At 44.0% G+C, this 19,862-nt stretch overlaps 1 protein-coding gene across 2 annotated transcripts in view; it reads left to right on the forward strand.

Annotated features, from left to right (window-relative positions):
- The first annotated feature begins 6,792 nt into the window (after positions 1-6,792).
- SORD (sorbitol dehydrogenase) overlaps positions 6,793-19,862 on the forward strand; it is a 35,466-nt gene continuing 22,396 nt past the window's right edge. Inside the window, exons 1-2 of one of the 2 annotated variants that reach the window (XM_065871347.1) lie at positions 6,793-7,011; positions 17,276-17,309. In XM_065871347.1, the coding sequence (XP_065727419.1) occupies positions 6,949-7,011; positions 17,276-17,309 (97 nt within the window). In that variant the 5' untranslated portion in view covers positions 6,793-6,948. The remainder of the gene's footprint in view (positions 7,012-17,275; positions 17,310-19,862) is intronic. The other variant, XM_065871348.1, reaches the window with a different exon arrangement.

Genomic DNA, 19,862 nt, shown 5'->3' on the forward strand with positions numbered 1-19,862 from the left:
CCTTTCCATGTTAACTTTAACTTGGATATGGTGTGATCTTTGTAGATTCAAATGTTCTTTTATTTTTGGAACATATTCTTGAATTATACATTGAAATGATTTTCTGTTCTGTTATTTTGGTTTTCTTTATCAGGGAATCCATTACGCAACTATTGGATCTCTTTTGCCTATCTTTCATATCATTTAAGCTTTAATCCCTTTAAACTTCTCATTTCCATTTCATTTTGCTTACTGTCCTCAATCCTGTCCTCTATGTCCTTTGCTGTGTTTTTGGCAGGGTCTTTCTCCTTTGTGATACTTCCAATTTTGCTTTATTTCTTTTTTTTTTTTTTAATTTATGTTCTTGTTTTATTCTACTTTCCTTCCTGAGGTCTTCCAGCCCACATTTCATTTCTTTCTAATATTTCAGGATTGCTTCCCTGAGCTTTTCATCTCTGCTTTATGCTGTTTTCTTATAAAGGCAAGTGCATTATTAAATTTCCCTTCATCTTTATTTTTAAATTTTTATTTCTGGAAAAGTTACAAGTACAATACAAAGTACTTTATTTCCTAACCCATGGAGTATAAATTGCCAAGATGATGCCCCTCAAAATTAGGATATTAACATTGATATATAGTATTACTATCAGCTAACCCTCAGACCTCATTCAGATTTTACCAATTGTCCCAATAATGTCCTTTATAGCAAAAGGATCCAATTCAGAATCCTGTGTTGCATTTAAGTGTCATATCTTTTTAGTTTCCCTCAGTCTGAAACATTTCCTCAGGCTTTCTTTGACTTCCATGACATTGACATGTTTAAAGATTAAAGACCAGTTATTGTAGGATGTTGTTTAGTTTGGTCTTGTCTAATGCTTTCTCATTATTAGATTCATTTTATGCATTTTGGGTATAATATCTCAGTAGTAATGCTACTACTAATGTTTTCTTCTCATTGTGTCCTATCAAGTGGTACAGAATTGCAATTTGCCCCATTCCTTATGGTACCAACTTTGATCACATGATTAAGGTGATATATGCCAGCCTTCTCCATTATAAAGTTACTCTTTTCCCTGTATAATTAATTAACACTTTGTGGGTAAGTGCTTTGGATTATGTAACTGCCCATTCTTTGTCAAACTTTCAAAGTGTTAATTAATTTTTATCATTATGGAGTTGCGGTTTCCTATTTTATTCAATGGGTTATGATCTGTTACTATTATTATTTATTTTTATGCTCAATTTTTCTCTAATTTGACCAGTAGAAGTGTCTTCAGGCTGGCTTCTGTGACCTTTAATATATTTCATCATTCTTGGAATACTTCCTTACTTTCTGCCACAACAAGTTCACAGGTTCATCCTGTATGTTCCTTTCTCAGCATACTTTTCCTTTCTCAGCCCTAGATTAAGTCATTTCTTCAAGGAGACCTAGTTTCTGTTAGTGGAGAATGGTATTTAGAAGCCAAGATTTAGTGTTACATGTGCTTTTTGCTGTTGAGTATCACTGTTCCCAAGCTCTTTCAGTAGACAGAACTATGGAGTGTGTGTGTACACATACATATATTTATTTATTTGTCTGTCTGTATTGAAAATCATAAGTTCACACTGATCTCTTCAATTTTATCCAACACCACACAGGGTTCATTCTGTTTTTCTTTCTGTATTTGTTTTTTATGTTGTTTTTTTGGCCACGCCACGCGGCTTGCGGGATCTTAACTCCACAACCATGGACTGAACCTGTGCCCTCAGCAGTGAAAGCCCAGAGTCCTAACCACTGGACCTCCAGGGAATTCCCTCTCTTTCCATACTTGTAACTTCCTTCTCTAACAGTGAAACCTTGCTCCCATCATCCTTGATATATTTACTTATTTGCCCCCTCACCAAAGCACATGCTGTCCCCAACTTACCCAGGCTCCCACACCCCACACTGGCTCCTCCTCATGGTCATCCTCTTCATCATACTCAGTCTCCCTCACCTCACCCTGAGCTGTGCTCCCCCCAGATGGACTCCTCCTCACCTTTCTAGGGCTTTGACACTCCATGTTACTACCACTCCCCTGTGAGGATGCCCTTCTCATCCCACTCAAGCTGCCACCCCCTCATTTACTCCCTCCTTACCTCCAGTGTGTAGTATGTCCACATTAGATGCCCTCAGTTTTATGACAAACTCTTCTATCACAAGTTTCATTTGCCCCCCAACAATATTTTTCTGGTGAATGTTCTTTTCATTTTTTCCCTTTCCTTTTTTCCTGTATGATGTTTGTATAGTTCCTATTATAATCCTTTATGGATAACTAATTTCTGAATGAAGTAAATTATTCCTGACCAGCTATTTGTAGACATGACATGAAGGAAGAGGACAAGGCTAACTAAGTTCTAGGCTAACAGGAATTTCCCCTATGACCCAGATTGTCTATAAGAGCTCTTTTAGCTCCTACTTCTCCCAGCCACAAAGATAGGCAGCTGTTGAGATGTTTATAACAGAACCTACCAGTTCTTTCCCATTGCCTCCTTGTCAACAGGATTCCTTATTCAACCCGTCTTCTCTGATTCTCAGAACCAAACCAGTTCTGGAGCTTCCACCACTAAGCTATGCTCCCTGTTCTTGCTGCAAAATGGACTTTGTACCTTAAAGTGAACTCCTCACCTTAGAGAAGTATAATTTTCCAGCTTTTTCCCTGAGGTCTTCAGCCACAGACATTCTCACATTTCTTCTTGCACTTCTGCATTTTTAACAATGTGAAACACTGGAAGACCTATATATACCCCTGGGTTGGGTCCCCTTGCTCAGTGTGGCCCTCCCCCACTGCTGACATTTAATGATGGTCTCCTTCCCCTTGAGGATTCCATGTGTGTGGTTCCTTCAGCAGGGAATATACACTCTCTCCTTTGTCTCACTGCTGTGACTACCTAATTCTTTCAAGTACAGCTTATACATCACTGTCTTGGAGCAAACTTTCCTTGCTTTCAAGCTAGACAGAGTTTCCCTGTTATACACTTTTGTGGTATCCTTACCTTTTTCTTCATAGCTTTTACCATTATTATGGATGAGTCATTACTTTTGTAATTATCTATTTAATAGCTTCCCCTCCCTGAAGTGGGGATTGTGTTTGTCTTGTTCATTGTCTCCCGAACACCTTGTACCTGGCATGTCGTAGATATTTATTACATATTTGCTGAATGAATGGATGAATGATCCCAACCTATTATGGCTCCTATTCCCATCTTTGCACTAAAACCATTTTCCATGATCACCAATAACTTCCTTGTTGCTAAATCCATGAGATACTTTTTGGTTTCTACCTTGACTTCTCGTAAGTATTCAACAGTTGGCTACTTCCTTCTTAAAACACTGCCTTTTCCTATTAGGGCTTCACTAATTCTCAGGATCCTTTGCTGGTCCCTCTTTCTTTTCTTCATCCCTCAGTGTTGGATGCTCAGAGCTTAGACCTGAGCTGTCTCTTTTTTCATGCTACACCCTCTCACTATGTTATCTCGTTTCTCTTATTGCTTTAAATATAGTCTATATATCAGTGATTCCAAATTTAGACTTTTCAAGCCTAGACTTTCCCAGACCCTTATATTAAACATGCCCTTATATCACGTGGTCATTTCACCTGGATGTCTCATAGGCATCTCAGACTTGGCCTGTCCAAAATTACCTGCCTGATCTTTCTCCCAAACCTTCTCCTCCCTCAGTGCTGTCTGTATCAGATAATTATATCTCATCCCTCCAGTTAATCATGTCAGAAATCTGAGAGTAGACCTTCCCACTACATTCTCCTCAACTTCTATAAGCCAATCCCCTACCAAGTCCCATGGAACCTACCTCAAAAATAAATCTATCCTCTTCACTCCATCTCTACTTCTACCATTTGTCTAAGTCCAAGTTATCATCCTCAGCTGACATGTGGGAGTAACCTTTAACTCCATGTCCGCTTACTTGCACTCTTCTGTGCCAGCAGCACGGCCACCACTACCACCAAGCGCCTCTCTCCCCTGGATAGTTCTAGATTAAAATTCCTGCCCTCTTAGTTCTTTTTTCTAACCCTTCTTAATCCTTTCTTGAGATCTGCTAATGGCAGGTATATTACTAGTTCCTTGGGGAAGCCCTTTAATCTCATCCATTACATATGGATTTTACTCGTTTAACTCTCATTGGTAACCTTATTTCCAAGGTCTGCAGGAAACCTCATGGTTTCTTTTTGGGTTTTTTTTTTTTGTTGTTGTTTCTTTCTTTCTTTTGTTATAAATAGCCAGGTTTGAGTAATTGAATAGTTGATGACCAAATGGAGAAATCCGGAAATCAGAGTTTTATAACTGTTCTGATCTTTGGAACACTAAGGTACCTCAGCACACTGATTTTTCTTGTTGGTATACTGTGTAAAATTCCACATCTGAAGTAACCCTGTATCAGTGATAGGATGTTCCGTGGGCTAATGTGTCCCTTTTTCTGGATATGTGCCCCCAGAAGATGTGCATCCTGTGATTTAATTTTTAAATTCCAAATACGTTTTCACAGCAGAATTTTACTGACAAGTTGTTGAAGTTATATTCAGTGGAGAGAGTGCCTAAAAGTGCCGTACTGTTTGGGAAAGTTAGGCAGAAGCCCAGAGAAGCTGTGCTAAGCAGGCCGCCAGCAAAGGCAAAGCCAGCATTTTATCCCTTATTCAGTAAAATGCCTAAAAAACCTGTTGCTCACCATTGTGGATGCTGGTCTCTGTTAGGAAATTATGTAGAAATATCACAACAAGTTTAAATACTATAATAACAACTTGCTTTTTTGTTTTAAAAATGTCAGTTTCTTAAGAATCCTTATCAAGTCACCATGTTAATTTTTCTATAAAGGGCCCTAGTCATAGAATATATTTTTAAAGGTATCTCCTGCCCTTCCAAATCTCTTGGTCCTCAGCCAACAACCTTCAAGAGAGTTTCAAGGAGCAAGTCCTATTGCTCAGGAGAAAACAAATACCACTCCAAGTGTGGCAGTTGTGTCATTATTTTAGTGACTCTTGCTTTGGTTCTGGTGTTCCGTTTTCTTAATTTAAAACTCAAGAAGTGTCTATTTCAAGTAGCCCTCAGCTCTTAAGCCATTCCTGGGGCTTTCTCCATCTTCAGCTTTCATTGGAAACACATTCTGGGAGACTGATGAAACTCCTCAAGACAAGGAGGGGAGGCTGAATTTTAAATTCAGGTGCATGAGCGAAGGCAGGCAACTCCTAGTCAGTCATCTCTCCGAGGCCTGCTCAGGAGCTGAGTGCAGGGACAACCTGGGGAACAAGCCAAGCACAGCCAAACCTTGTGGGAGGTGTCTCAAAGCAAAAACAGGACTGACTCTGCAAGTCCCCTGCAAAATCCATCCCACTGCCTGTTATACCTTGTAATACGCCCCCCGCTCCCCCTGCCACTTCCCTTTTTGTCGTTATTGGCATTCCAGAGCTTGATCCATGTTCATCATCCAAAAAACAATTTTGTTTTTGAGATCCTACACTGTACAGAACACTTTACCAGGTTCTGTTTAAGAAATGAGGCCTGGGACTTCCCTGGTGGTCCAGTGGCTAAGACTCTGTGCTTCCAGTGCAGGGGTCCCGGTTTTGATACCTGGTCAGGAAACTAGATCCCATATGCTGCAACTAAGAGTTCATATACCGTGACTAAAGATCCCACATGCTGAAACTAAGACCTGGGGCAGCCAAATAAATAAATAAATAAAATATTAAAAAAAAAGAAAAGAAAGAAAGAAATGAGGCCTTAGCCTCAGTGGTCTTCCAGTGCATCTTCGGAAGGGATGATTACTGGTGAAAATACAGGCTGTGTCCCATATGTGAGGCCTGCAGTAGGTGCCACACTGAGACATCTTCAAGGAATGAGGTGCTGGGGAAAGTGTCCAGGAGGAGGTCAGAGGATTTGGTAGAGTGTCTGGAGGAGGAGGAAAGGCTGTAGGGAATGAAATCCCTACACTGTCTTCAAAGTCTGAAAAGGAGGGTGGGGCCTTTGCAGACTTAGTCCTTTCCAGAGGGCAGCTCACTCCCCTTAGAGTAAAACTTCACTATTTGTTGAAGGGGAGAGAGGCTTCAAGGAAAAATTTGGGCAGAAATCCTGCTTCTAATATAAGAAGCAGAGCTGGTTAAGAGAAAGTGGCTCACAGATTTCATTTCACAGCTCCTTTACACTGATGTGTCAGGCCTGTGGGATGACGCATCAACTCGTTCATTCACTTCTGGTGCCAGGCACTTTGTGGATGCTGGGGACATGGAGCCAACATGGACACTGCATCAGTGCAGGGCCTGTTCCCACTTGTAGACTGTGCCCCACCTGCAGCCTCAGCATTATCAATGCTAATAATACTGACCCTCAGGCCTCAGCTGCGACTAGACTTTACTGCATCAAAATCTCAGTGCTGGTCCTGAGAAACTGCCCCACATTGCCAATCTCCCTTATTCTGCAGCTAAAGTTTCAGAACTCTGGTCTGGGGAGGGTTGCCTCTGCAGACTACTTTCAGGGCAGATTGGTCCCCTTGGATGTGAGACAGACAAACAGTGCAGGTGGATCTGGGTTGGCCTTTGCCACCCCTCCCTACCCCTCCCCACCCACTCCCTACTCCCTCCCTACACTCTCTACCCCTCCTTACCCCCTCCTCCCCAGCCCCCGGCCCCCCTCTCCCAATCCCCTACCCCCAATCCCCCACCCCACGCCCTTCCCTGGCTTGCCATGGGGAGGGAGCAGGGCAGTCCCGCCCGCCCCGCCCCTCCACGCCCCGCCCCGCCCCTCCACGCCCCGCCCCACCCCTCCACGCTAGCCCCGCCCCGGCTGTCAGGGACTAGGAAACCCCGCCCCGGGCCGGGCACGCGCTCCCAGGCAAAGCCCAGCCTACCGCCCCTTATCCCCAGCTCTGCACGGGGCCGCCAACCGAACCACCTCAAGAGCTGCGGATTGCAGCCTCGGCGGACCCAAGAGGTAGAGAGCGACATGGCGGCGGCCAAGCCCGAGAACCTCTCCCTGGTGGTACACGGACCCGGAGACCTGCGCTTGGTAAAACTGGAATGGGAGTGGGAAGTCTTGCCCGTTCCTGCCCTATTCACTTCCAAGCGCAGCCGCGGTCTGAGCTGGCCAATTCCAGCGCGGTGCGGGCCCCACGCTGCGCGCCCAGGCCGCCCAGATAGGAGCTGGTTACCATGTTGGGGGGAGGGGCACGGTAGGCGGTTAGTTTTAAGGTGCTAAGAGCAGGGTTCTTGTCGCGTGCCTTCTGGAACCGAGCCCAGTGGCCGGCACGTGGCCAGAACCCAGGAAGGTTGCAAAATGATTGAAGCCTTCTCCCTCCTTTGCCAGCTGCAGATTCATAGTCCAGCCTCTTGTCATTGCACTTTGCAGAAGAGATACCAGAGAGGCTGCCTGGTTTAGAGGACGCGTGCTGAACTTCTTCTCTGAGTAGACAGTGCAGGGCAGAATGGGGGGCCATAGGGACATTTAAAAGCTGTGGAACTCGTATTTAATCTTTCATGCTTGGGGCTGATAAAACCTCCTTTGCAGGATTATTATGATCAGCGGAGTACCTAGCACTTAATAGATACTCAGAAAGTGCGAGCTCCTTCCACTTTCCTGCCAGCACAGGCCTCCATCTCCAAGACTCTTGGTGTTCGCCATGCTTGTTCCAGATTTCTGGATCTTGATAGTCTTCATGTTCTAAAGCTCCTTTCCTCCTTACCTCCCGTAGTCCACATCTGATTCATGTTCCAGCCATTTTCCTTCCTGATGCTGCTCCCCTGTCCCTTTAAGAGCATTACGTGTGTGTCTTCTCCACTCCAGATCCTGCCTCTGCTCAGTGGCTCATGGGGCCAAACTTCTGGGAGCTGCAGAGTCAGCCCTGTGGTTGTGCCAGGGCTCCCTTGACAGAGCCCTTCGCAGGCGGACCTGGGCAGTGGGTATGTGGGACCAGTGCCGGCCATCTCTGCTGTTCCCTAGTACTTCCTTCCCCCTCACAGAGAACATGCGCCAGGGTCTAGATTGGAGAGACTCAGAAAAGTATCCAGATTAGCAGTTCTTGACTGTTTGAGAATCTGTGGTCTCTCTCCCCACAGAATGCAAACAGATGGAGTTTGGCAGCAGTTTCAGAGAGTTCATGGACTTCCTTTAAGCCTCTCCTTCATAGACCCTCTAGAGGTCTGTGAACCCCAGACTAAGAACTCCTGCCCAGAGCCAACTCATCATTTCCTCAGCTGAGGAAAGTGCCATCTCCAAGGTGACAGGCTTCATTAGTTAACAGAGCCCAGAAAAGAACCCAGAAGTTCAGACTCCCATTCCAGTGTTCTTTCTACTCCCCTTGGAGCTTCCACCCAAGGTCCTGAATTAAAGTGACACTATTAGTTTTTATTGCTGCAAATGCCAGATGGTATTATGAAGAAAGGAAAGTGGTACAGCTCTACACAGCTTACAGAGTGATTTCAAGCTCAGTCCTGCATTCTACAAGCATTTACTAGATGAGCGGGTGCCTGCCATGTGCCAAGCACTGGGCTGGGGGTCTAGAGAGGAGGAGGAGGACACAGCCCCTACCCACAAGCTGCTCTAGGGAGTCAGACAGATGCTGTAAACAATAAAACTGTGTGAGGGCTTTGATGGAGCATAGAGAGTAAAGGCCTCACAGGGTGCCCTTGGCCCAGGGTAGAGGCTCTGGAAGAGATGGATGATACTTAGCTGTTTCTTGGACGGAAACTGGGGGTCATTCATGTAAGTGGAAGAGCAAGTGCAAACTAAGTGAAGTACAAAATCGCAAGTCTTGTTTACCGGTCCTGTAAATAGTGTGATGCACTGAATGCACCGGTGGTGAAGCTGGAGAGGTAGATAGGCCCTGCCTCTCCATCTGCTCAGGGGCTGCCTGAAAGTCATGTACCTAATAATAAGCAGAACTGTAATTACAACCCCAGTATCTGCTTTACCTTAATTCCTAAGCTCAGGCTCTCCCACTGCTCAGCCACTGTTTATGTGGCTCAGTAGAACAAAGCCTCGAATAAAGAAGAGGGAGGGTGGGGAGGCTCACCTACAGTTGGTCTTATCAGTTGTGCCTTAGAATCCCCTCCTGACTGAATTAGGGGCTGGGTTGGGGTGAGTGTATCCTAGAGAGATGAGAATGTGATAGGCTGGAGAATGTAGCTTATGGTTGTGGGATGTGTACGCTAACTGGGTGAAAGGGTTCATTCAGGGTGGATTCAGGAGGACCCCAGCTCTGTTGGAGGTGATGGGGTTCATTTACTAGACAAAGGAGAGTAGATTAAAATGATGAGATCAGGCTTGAATTTAAGATGTCTCTGGGACAGGACATTTTGGGGTCTCTGAGAAATTACCTTGGTTCTAGGGATCTGGAGACACTTGCAACCCAACACAGACTCTTCTGGCCCTCACCACTCCTTCCTGAGCATGGTCGTCCCCCAGCGCCTCCATAGGGAACCCCCTGGTAGGGTATCTCTGCCCTTGTACCCCCTTCCTTAAAGCAAATAGGCTAAGTGGTTTGGGGTTGAAATGGGGTTAGACCTGGGCCACTTGAAACTTGTCCCCTACCTACCAGGAAGGAAACCTGACACCCAGCCTTCCTCCTACCTGCCTGTGGAGAAGGCAGAATTCCCTTTTCTTTCTCCAAGCTGTGGCTGCAGGGAAGGAAAAATTAAACTCCTTCACTACTAGGTAGCTAGTGATCACCACAGTCCCAGCAAGGGCGGAGGCAGTGCCCCGTGGCCTGGGGACTTGGGCCAGCACAGTGGTTTGGGCTTTGGGGCATTTATAAGTTGGGTGGTAAATCAGAGAGGGTGGGAGTGTATATACACATGTATATACTGAGAGACTGTCGGTTTCTTTATATCATTCCGTATCATGAGGACTTAGGACTCCTATATCCCCTCTTCCCCCCACACACACCATTTTAAATAGAGAACGTGTGGACTTTTAAGAAGCAGTGGAAGAGGTGACCAAGCTGATGCATAGAGATGAACAGCCTATCAGCAAACAGTGTCAGCTGGCTGAGATCTCTTCAAATGGAAACAGTAACGAGGTCACAAGCCAGGTTGGGGCCAGAGTGGAGTTTAGCCCCAGCTCTACTGCTTCTGGTTGTATGACTTGCCAAATTACTTTCTGCTTCAGTTTTCTGTCTGTATAATGGGGATGATAGTAGTACTCACCTCTGGGTTGTGTGAGGATTAGATAGTATCGGGGAGTAAGAAATTTTCCTCTACCCTTCTAGGTTCTTCTGGCAGGTCTAAGAATTAAATTGACATGAGACAGGGGAAAAACAAAATTTTATTAACATGTATACATGGGAGAGGCCCAGGAAAACTGAGAAAGTTGCCAAAATGTCCAAAGCCCTCACCCTAAATACCATCCTCAGCTAAAGAGAAAAGAGGATGTTGAGGGCAGGGAGAGTCACTTATGGGAGGTTGCCAGGAAAAGCACAGAAAACAAGGGTAAGGTTGTTATACAGTTTTAAGTCATTGCCTTCTCCACTGATGAGTTTCTAGAGATTAGGTCATACTCCTCTTTTTGGTACTTTGAGGGAGACACCCTTATAAGTGGTGATTTCACTTACAAATGTGTCACTTGGGTTTTCCGAGCTTTTCCCAAATCTGCTGTTTCTTAAAAAAAATAGCCAGCTTAAAATAATTAATATGCCCTAGAGACATATTTTGGGATGGCAAATTCTGCTCCCCTACAGAATTCTCTCTCTGAATTACTAGTTCATAGAGTTGGGATATCAAATAGTCAAATTAGTTTTTCTTTGAAGAAGCTGTTTGATGGGATAGTTTGTGCTTCACAAAGTATCAGAGATGAAGGACCAATTTTATTTTTATTTCCAGTTGGCCATGGACCAATATGTTTGTACCAACATTTGGATGTTGCAGCAATGTCAGAATGCTGTAAACATTTCTAAATGCTCCTATCAATTTCTGTGCATATTGCATCACCTATCAGGGCCAGTCCATGGAGCATACTGAGTACACGTTATCTCCCTTATTCTTGATGGCCAACTCTCTCCAATTCCAGGCATCTGGACAGGGAGAACAGGAGCAGCGAGGTGGACACCATGCAGGGGATGTAGTCACATTTTTGTTTTATGATTAGCTGCATGAGAAGAGAACAAGTTAAAGGGAAAAGAATCATTTCAGAATGATGGTTAATGTTGTTTAATTACAAAGGGCAGAGAAAATAGTGTGTCAGCATCAAGTTTAAACATTAATCAGAGTACCATGAAGATATTTCTTAGAGGTTTTGCTCTGTGAGGAAATGTATTATGCCAGATGTCAAAAGAATTGCTTTGAATCTGTAATGATATTTCAAAAAGTAAGATAATTCTGTATCTGTAATACAGCACATTCAAGGCATCCCCTCCTTGCATATACACATTGCTGTTAAGATTTGGAGTGAGGAGGAGGGGGTTGTAGAAAGAGGAATGGTCCTAAATGTCAGGTCTCTCCCTGGTTTTGCTACTAGTAGACAGAGCTGCTTGCTTCTATAGAATCAAATTAAAGGGCCCTGAAAGGCTTCAAGGAAAAGCTGGGTTAAACTGGGAGATTACTGTGAGTGAGGAAATGCAGGCCACTTAACCCTTTAATACCTGAGCTAGACTTATAAGTCAGAGGCAGTTGAGGCTGAAAACAGAATCTAAAACTCCTTCAGAAAAAGAGAAAACTAGGTAGTAGCAAATAGCCTAAAGAAATGCCTCCTTTCACTTTCATCTTAATTATGTTTTAACAATAAGACAAAACCCAACCAGATAAACAATAGGCAGTTAAATCCAGTAAATACTGCCATCTCTGCCAACTCTTATGGAAGGGTAGTGCCTTTGTCTGCAAAAGGCCAAGAAGTAGAAAGCTAACATTTTCCCCTAAAAGCAGGAGGAACAGTAAACAATACCACAAATAGGATTTTAACATTTTATGTAATAAGTCCTAGCACTACTAAGAGACCTGGTAAAAGTAACCCTGTTCTGTGGGGAAAACTAGAATTATGGATGGATGTGGGGAAAATTTCTTTTAAAATTGCATGATAGAGAAATTACGGAGGGAAAATACGTACTCATGTATACCGTATTGGCGTCCACTTGTTAAGTCTTTTAGTGTGGCTGTTAAAGCTGGCAGTTTTCCCCAAACCAGATTTACAAGAAGAACATTAATTGTTGGAGAAAATATGGTTGGATTTTGTGAAGTGATATTCAGCTCAATAATGTTTTAGAAATGTAAATGTTCAGTTACGTAGACCTGAACACAATGAGCACTTAATCAGTGATACTAATAGGCTAGAGCATCCAACCAAGCTCAGAGTCTTCATATTTTCGCTTTAAATAAAGAAGCATCTAATAGGTTCATGTATAGTTATGTTCATACATTTTGAATTAGGAGGAATTTTTTTATAGTTTATTTATCACAGCTGAGAAATAATCCTTTAACCATCCCATATGGATTCAATTGTAGGTGCTGGGGAAACTCAGGAGAGGAAGGATGGTGAGGATAGGGAAGGCTTTTTTCAGGAAGTCATTGTTTCTCTCCATGTTCATGATTCATGTTCATGAGTCTCTGTCCCTGACCCATGCCTGATCCCCAGTCCCAGGAGTACAACGACCTATTGGACAACCCCACCTGGATGTCCCCCGACACCACAGTCCCAACACACCCAAACCTAAAATCTCCCTGAGTTCCCACAGGAATTAGAAAGTCATTCTAGATGTCTCCCTTCCCCTCACTTCCCACCTCCTGTGGGATCTCAGTGAAGAAGGAGGGGAATTGGCCAGTGGAGAAATGGCCCCCTTGAGGTGAGGGAGTGAGTGTGCGGTGGTTTCGGAATTGCAGGAGGTTTGCAAGGAGGCAGGTAGCCCGCAAAATGAGGGGTTTAGGATTTTGCAGGGCCACTGGGTACTTTAAATGAATTTGCATTTTAGAAAGATTGTTATCAGCAGGAGGCTGGTTGGAGCCCAGAGAGCCTGGGCTGGAGGCTGGAGACTGGCTCAGTGAACTTTGGGAGAGTGTCTGACCCTTCTACTTTGACCCCGAGTTTGCCAGGACAGGACCAATGCGGCTAGAACAAAGCCTTTTAGGATAAAGTGGCCAAATGGGAAACCTTTGGATTTTCCTCCCACCCTCAAAACACCCTTCAAGTCCTGAAGGGAGGGGGAAAGTTGAGGAGGGAGGGAAGCAAAAGTAAGATTGTCTGCTCTGCTCTCCTTAAGGGTGTAGGGCAGCCAGCCAACAGGTTGACAGGAGACCTGGCAGGCAGAGCAGGTGGCAAAGGTGGGCTACAAGGACCTAGGGCAAAACTGGCTGCTTTCTCATAGCCCTGCCTGTTGTCCCTTACTCTAAGGCAGGGAGTACGGCTTTTACACTCAACTGATAGAATCAAGCCTAAAAACACTGCTGGAATCCTACTTGACTTTCTTCTGAATTCCAGCCTTTTAAGGAGCAGTCAAGTTCTCTTAATATTGACGTGAAAACAAGAGAAATACAGCTTTTCCCCAAAACAATTTTTAAAAACTACCCTTTTCAAGAGGAAACGGACAGGGTTGTCCAGAGCTGGTTCAACCGTATTGTGAGCTGATTATACAGAAAGGATTTTGATTTTATTTCTTTTGTAATAAGAGCTAATTTATTTACTGTGAGTCTGGCACTGTTTTTGTTTTGTTTTGGCCGTGCTGCATGGCTTGTGGGATCTTAGTTCCCCGACCAGGTATTGAACCCTGGCCCTTGGCAGTGAGAGCGAGGAATCCTAACCAGTGGACTGGTGGGGAATTCCCAAGGGCACTCTATTTTATGATTATCTTCATTATACAGGGGAGGAAATTGAAGGCACAAAGAGGTTATGTAACTGCCCCGAGGTCACACAGCTCCTGGAGGGGAGCCTGGATTTCAGCACAGACAGCGATTCCAGAGTCTGAGTTCTTCACCACTGTACCAGCTATGTTGTCTGGAGGAGGGAAAGGGCATCTTCTAATTTCTCCTCATGTTGAGGCCATTGCTGCAATCCAGGCAAGATGTACCGAGGGTGTGAACTCAGATGTGCAGCTGGAAGTTGAGGAAAGGGGGCCAATAGTGTATATTCAGGAAATATATATTTAAGCTAATTTGAGAAAATATATTTAGGAAAGGCAAGATAACATTTAGGATGTGAGAGGCACTTGAGATGATTCTGTGTTCCCACAGAGAGTTCTTCCTGAAGTATTTCTGTGATTTATTTGTGGTGGTGGTGCCAGTGGTGGGGAGACCTGAAGGTCATGGAAAGGAGAATATGTAAGTTAAGTATTTCAGTGAAAAATGCTGTAAAACTTACATAACTCAGTAAAGAACGGTTACTCAACTCCTCTTTATCCCCTTGTCACTATCACTCACAGAAAGATAAGAAATCCTGTTCAGGAAACTATGAATATGCCTGATTACAAAACCTTTGGGAATGAAGAAAGGGGGCAGGGGGTTAAAAGTGAAAGTTCCCGATCTCAGAGGAGCTAAGAAATTTTGACACATGAAAAATAGGATAAATGAAAGAATATCACCACCGTAATCTGCGACAGAAAAGGAGGTTAAGTAAACAGGATTTAGCCAACATCATACCAAGGAACCATAAATGAAAAGCAGGGTTTTTTTAGTAACCATGCTGTAATAACTTTTGAAGACCTTGTGAGCCCTGCAGCCATGCTTAGGATAATATTTACAAACTTAGAGACTGGTCTTAACATGGTCTAGTGCTTAGGTGGGATGTCTCCTGCAGAGAAGGGAGACAGGAGCCAAGCTGAGCTGTAAGGGTGATTAGAATCAACAAGAAAGAGAAAAAAAAGAAAGTTGGTTTTCAGGGAGAGGTATTTAAGTTCTCCATAATGTGTGTTCTGCTACTAAGGAAAATCCAGGTTATCGGCACAGCACCCTCTGGTGTCCAGGAGAGACGCTGCAGCTTTGCCCAGGTGGTAAGGGCAAAGTTGGTCAGCTCCGTTAATTCCAACAGACATTTACAGTAGTAATCTCTAGTGACCCAAGGGCAACTTGGTGTCCCCAACTGTGGCTTTGAGTTTGGCTCTTACCACCTTTCCACCCCAAATGGGGTGTTTGGGCCTGGCCTGGTTGGAGCCAAGGATGTGAAGAGTATGCTGTGGAATTCCCAGTGCCCGGGAAGCTGCCTACTAGTGTCTTTAGGGGACTATGAGGGTGGGGGAGAGTACAGTTCCATGTTTGAAACAAAAGGCCTTACTTACTCTTTAGTTTCAATTTAACCTGCAATTTAAAATTTTACTCTGTGTAACAGAAGCAGAACTTTACACAGCAGTCCCTGATACTGTGTAATGCCAGATGTGGAACCAGCAATTTTGAGAAAGGTTTTGGTGACAGCCAGCTATCCAGAGTTGCCGGTCCTAGATGGATTCCCTCCTTCCCTCCCTCCTTTCCTTCCTTCCTTCTTTCCTCTCTGCCTTCCAGATTTATTAAGAGATGAAAAAGCTGCCTCTTGACCCCACGTGATGCTGCTTTGGATGCAGCTCCATCATTTACTACCTTAGTGTTACTATAGACAAATTGCTAAATCTCCCCATTCCTCAGCCTCATCATACAAAAAATGGGGTAATAATAAAGGCACTACATAGGATTGTCCTAGGGATGAGCTGAGGTGATGCATACACAGCACTTAGCACAGGACCTGACAAAAGGAAGTTGGTCAGTGTTAGCTAATCAGCATTGGCATTATCCCTTTGACCTTTGTTTCACTAGAGACAGGGAGTTCAGATAAGCATTGAGCTGTCACAACAGAAAGGGCTGGTAATCTCCAATGAGCAAGAACCTCAGACTTCTGTGGAAATACTGTTATGGAGGGTGATTATTTAACCAGTGCAAGCTCCCCAGGTTTGGAGCAGGGCACTGTACCTGGTGCCAGAGATGGAAGGCATAGTCTTTGGCAACTAGGTACTTATCTTGCTAGCAAAATAGCCCTAGGATTATTATTATTTTTTTATATTGGAGTATAGCCGATTGACATGTTGTGATAGTTTCAGGTGCACAGCAGAGCGACTCAGCCATACCTATAGATGTATCCATTCTCCCCCAGACTCCCCTCCCATCCAGGCTGCCACATAACACGGAGCAGAGTTCCCTGTGCTATACAGTAGGTCCTTGTTGGTTAACCATTTTAGTGTACATGTCGATCTCAAACTCCCTAACTATCCCTTCCCAGCCCTAGGATTATTTATTGCTACCCATAAAAGTATCTGGGGGAGGCCTTCTGAAGGAGGCAAGGTTTGAGCAGTGCTTCCTCCCAGAGCACTGTGCATTATGCCCAGTTCCAAAATACTCATCCCCTGATTGACTTTCCTTACATCACCACTGAAGGAGAAAAGGCAGATTCTACCTTGGAGGTGCAGTGGGATGCAGTGAGGCAGACTTGGGAGTCATACACATCTGGGATTAGACCTGGTTTATCCACTCTGGCCATATGACCTTGACCAAGTTATCTAACTTCCTAGCCTCAGGTTTCTCATCTACAAATGGTGGCCATGTGCCATGATGTATGTAAAGCCCAGTAGACTGTCTGGCACAGTATGTACAGTGAACACTTTTTTACATCCCTTCTCCCTCTTCTTGCTTGGCTGCCTTCAAAGAATTAATAAAATGAACACTTGGATTTGGCTACTCACTGCCCCTCCTCCCTGTCACCAGGAATTTCCTAGCCAGTTGGCAGTGGGAAAAAAGCTTGGTAAATTATCATCATCCTCATCATAAATAGCTGTGAACACCAGATTGCTTTTTAACTCGGTGAGAGTGGGCAAAATGCAGGTCCTATGTGTTCCCAAGGGGCCTCTAAAACACCACATGGGAGGTTTTGGAAGAGAGTAAGTAACAACTATTGGTCTGTGCACTGACGTGAATGAGCGGAGCACACGCACTTTCTCCAACCTGTCTAGAGACAAAAACCCTCCTATGCAACTGCCAGAAGCACCTCATGCTTGCCCTGTATGAGTTTGCCAGACCAAACAAATCTGTATCTAAGGATGTATTTTCCACATTCCATATTAGAGACCCAGAAGCATCCTTTCTCCCAAGGTGTGCAAGTAGTATACTTTTTCTTGGTCCACAGCAAATTGCACCAGTGGGTGGGATGAGGTCAGAAGTTAGAGTCAGCAGTATTCAGGGTAGCCCCTCAGGCATCTATCCAGCAGCAGTATGGTCTGAGTCTGTGTTAATTATAAGAAGAATTATTTGAAGGAAACTTTAATTTAAAAAAAAGATTGAAAATGTTCATAAGGTAAAGTTATTATGCATACTAAATGGTTTTTCTATTTTGTTTCCTTTAGGAGAACTATCCTATCCCTGAACCAGGCCCAAATGGTAGGTCCTGGGAATACTTGCCTTATATTTTATTGTTTCTTATTGTTTACCCTGGAGACACATGTGCATTGCTCATTTAGCCCTCTTTTCCTACTGTTTATTACTTAAAAGCCTCCATTTAAAACTATGCTTTTGGGCTTCCCTGGTGATGCAGTGGTTGAGAGTCCGTCTGCCGATGCAGGGGACACAGGTTCGTGCCCCGGTCGGGGAAGATCCCACATGCCGCGGAGCGGCTGGGCCCATGAACCATGGCTGCTGAGCCTGCATGTCTGGAGCCTGTGCTCCGCAACAGGAGAGGCCACAACAGTGAGAGGCCCGTGTACTGCAAAAAACAAAAACAAAAAAAAAACTATGCTTTTGTTAGGCATTCAACGTAGTCCATTGTCCCCAGCATGACTGGATAGATTCAATCTGGCTGCTACATGAAATAAAAGAAACAGTGGTAGAACCAAGAGAGTTACCATATCAAACTGCTGACTTCTCCCAAAGAGTTTTTGACATAAAATTCTTCAATTTATGGACCAAAGGCAGAATTGTTCCTGTTTTGAACTAATGACAGAGTTACTCGGTCCTCTTTAAGCCAGAGGTTGGCTTATATTTGTGTGGCTTATATTTGGGTGGCTGAATCATGTCCTAACCCTAATCCAAACTTTGAAATGGAGTGAGTCTATAGATCTTAATCTTTTAATTACAAAAGGGAACACCCAGGAAGGTCCAGGAAGACCAGGACCTTCTGTCCGGTGGGGATGGGAGGGGCTCCATGCAGCCCTACCCTACTACCCTAATCAACCAGGAGCAGAAATCGGGTGAGCACACTGGGGCAGGGTTCCCTTCACCTTTGCTCCACTCCTTCTGGCCGAACCTGCTAAGCTGAGCTGACATGCACGTTTCCTGTACTTTTGGAGGTCATGCCACCCTCTTAGCTATGGCAGATCACAACTGACAGTTCTCTAATTCCTTCCATCTCTGGAGTCCCACAGCAGGAAGTGAGGCTGGTGGTAAGGGGCAAAGTGTCTATAGATAGCTCATCCCACACCCAACCACTCGGTTCTCTTTCTGTCCTTGATGAGTTGGGGGTGTGCTTCCCCACCTTGTCCCACCTTACCCCAGAACTGTGGCTTCTGTGTGAACATCAGATTGAAGACAGCTTTCGTAGAGCCTCTAGAGCTTTGCTACTCAAAGGCCAGTTGGGTTACTGATCTATAGCAATAAGAATACAGACAATAGCTGTTTCTATCAGTGTTTACCAAGTAATGTATATTTAAGGCTCAGTGTTTTTACTGAGATATTATGTTCAGAGAAGTGAAAGAGACACTTCATTGTGTTCTGAAAAGTTAGTGTGGATTCCAGAGGTGGCAAAAAAAAAGGGGGGGGGGGGTGGCTGTTTTGGATCCAAAGGATCCTTTACTGTTTCTCTCTCTGGAGCAGCATTCTTCTCTCTTTCTTGCCGCCCTTGAATTGGAAGGGGAAATGATGGTAAATTTCAGCTAGAGTTCTAGCAACTCAAATTTAATCTCTTATTATAAATTGGTAACTTCACAAGAGGAAACTCTGAGATAATTTTCCTAACTCGGATGACTTTTCCCTACCTTTGATCTCAGGATCCACCCTGCCACTTCTTACTCTGTTCACCAAAGCCAAGGATGAAGGGAGTTCTACAGAGCCACACCTGTTGGATCTCCCATGGTTTGTGGCAAGGGCAGTGTGTAAGACATCTGAGTGCAGAGCAGAGCTTTGGGTCTCTTTGTCTTTCTAAGGCAGAACTTTTTCTCAGGGAGATATTTTGTAATGTGGTTAACTCAGTCAGACTAGACCAGTAATCCTTTGGGATTTAATTCAGCAAAGGGGCTCAGTAGCATCATTATTGTAAACTTGGAAAACTGACAAAAACAATATCACCAAATCTCACTATATTCAGACCTGTGAAGGAGAAATGCCAGTTGAAATCTTTGGATGGTTTAAATTAAAGGTGCACTTTTGAACAAAATAACAGGCATGAAGAACTCAGCCTGATAGCGCACAAAGTATTGGCAAGCCTAGATTGTGCCAGCCTCTCTCATGAATGGTTAAGAATCAAGCATAGCATATTAATTGTCTGGAAACAGTTATCTCCTAGAAAACAGTTTTTTTCTCTTAGGTAGTTGACACACTTCTTCCTACTAATAATATCTTTCATTCGGTACTAATCAGAGTTCTCCAGAGAAACAGAACTGAGAGAAAAGTTATTATTTATATTTATTTATATATAGATTTACTTTGATATAGAGAGAGACAGGGTGGGGGAAGCTGCCTAGTCTGAAATTTGTAGAGATAACCAGCAGGTTGAAACTTCAGGTAAGTCTTGTGGAGAATTCCATCTCCTTCAGGAAACCTCAGAATTCTTTTAAGCCCTTCAACTGATTGGAGGAGGCTTATTCACAGTGTGGAGGGTAATCTGCTTTACTCAAAATCTACTGGTTTAAATGTTTGTTTTATTGAGGTATAAGTGACATATAACGTTATATTAGCTTTAGGTGCACAACATAATGATTTGATATCTGTATATATTGTGAA

Source organism: Phocoena phocoena, chromosome 2, assembly GCF_963924675.1.
Source record: "Phocoena phocoena chromosome 2, mPhoPho1.1, whole genome shotgun sequence".
Lineage (NCBI taxonomy): Eukaryota > Metazoa > Chordata > Mammalia > Artiodactyla > Phocoenidae > Phocoena > Phocoena phocoena.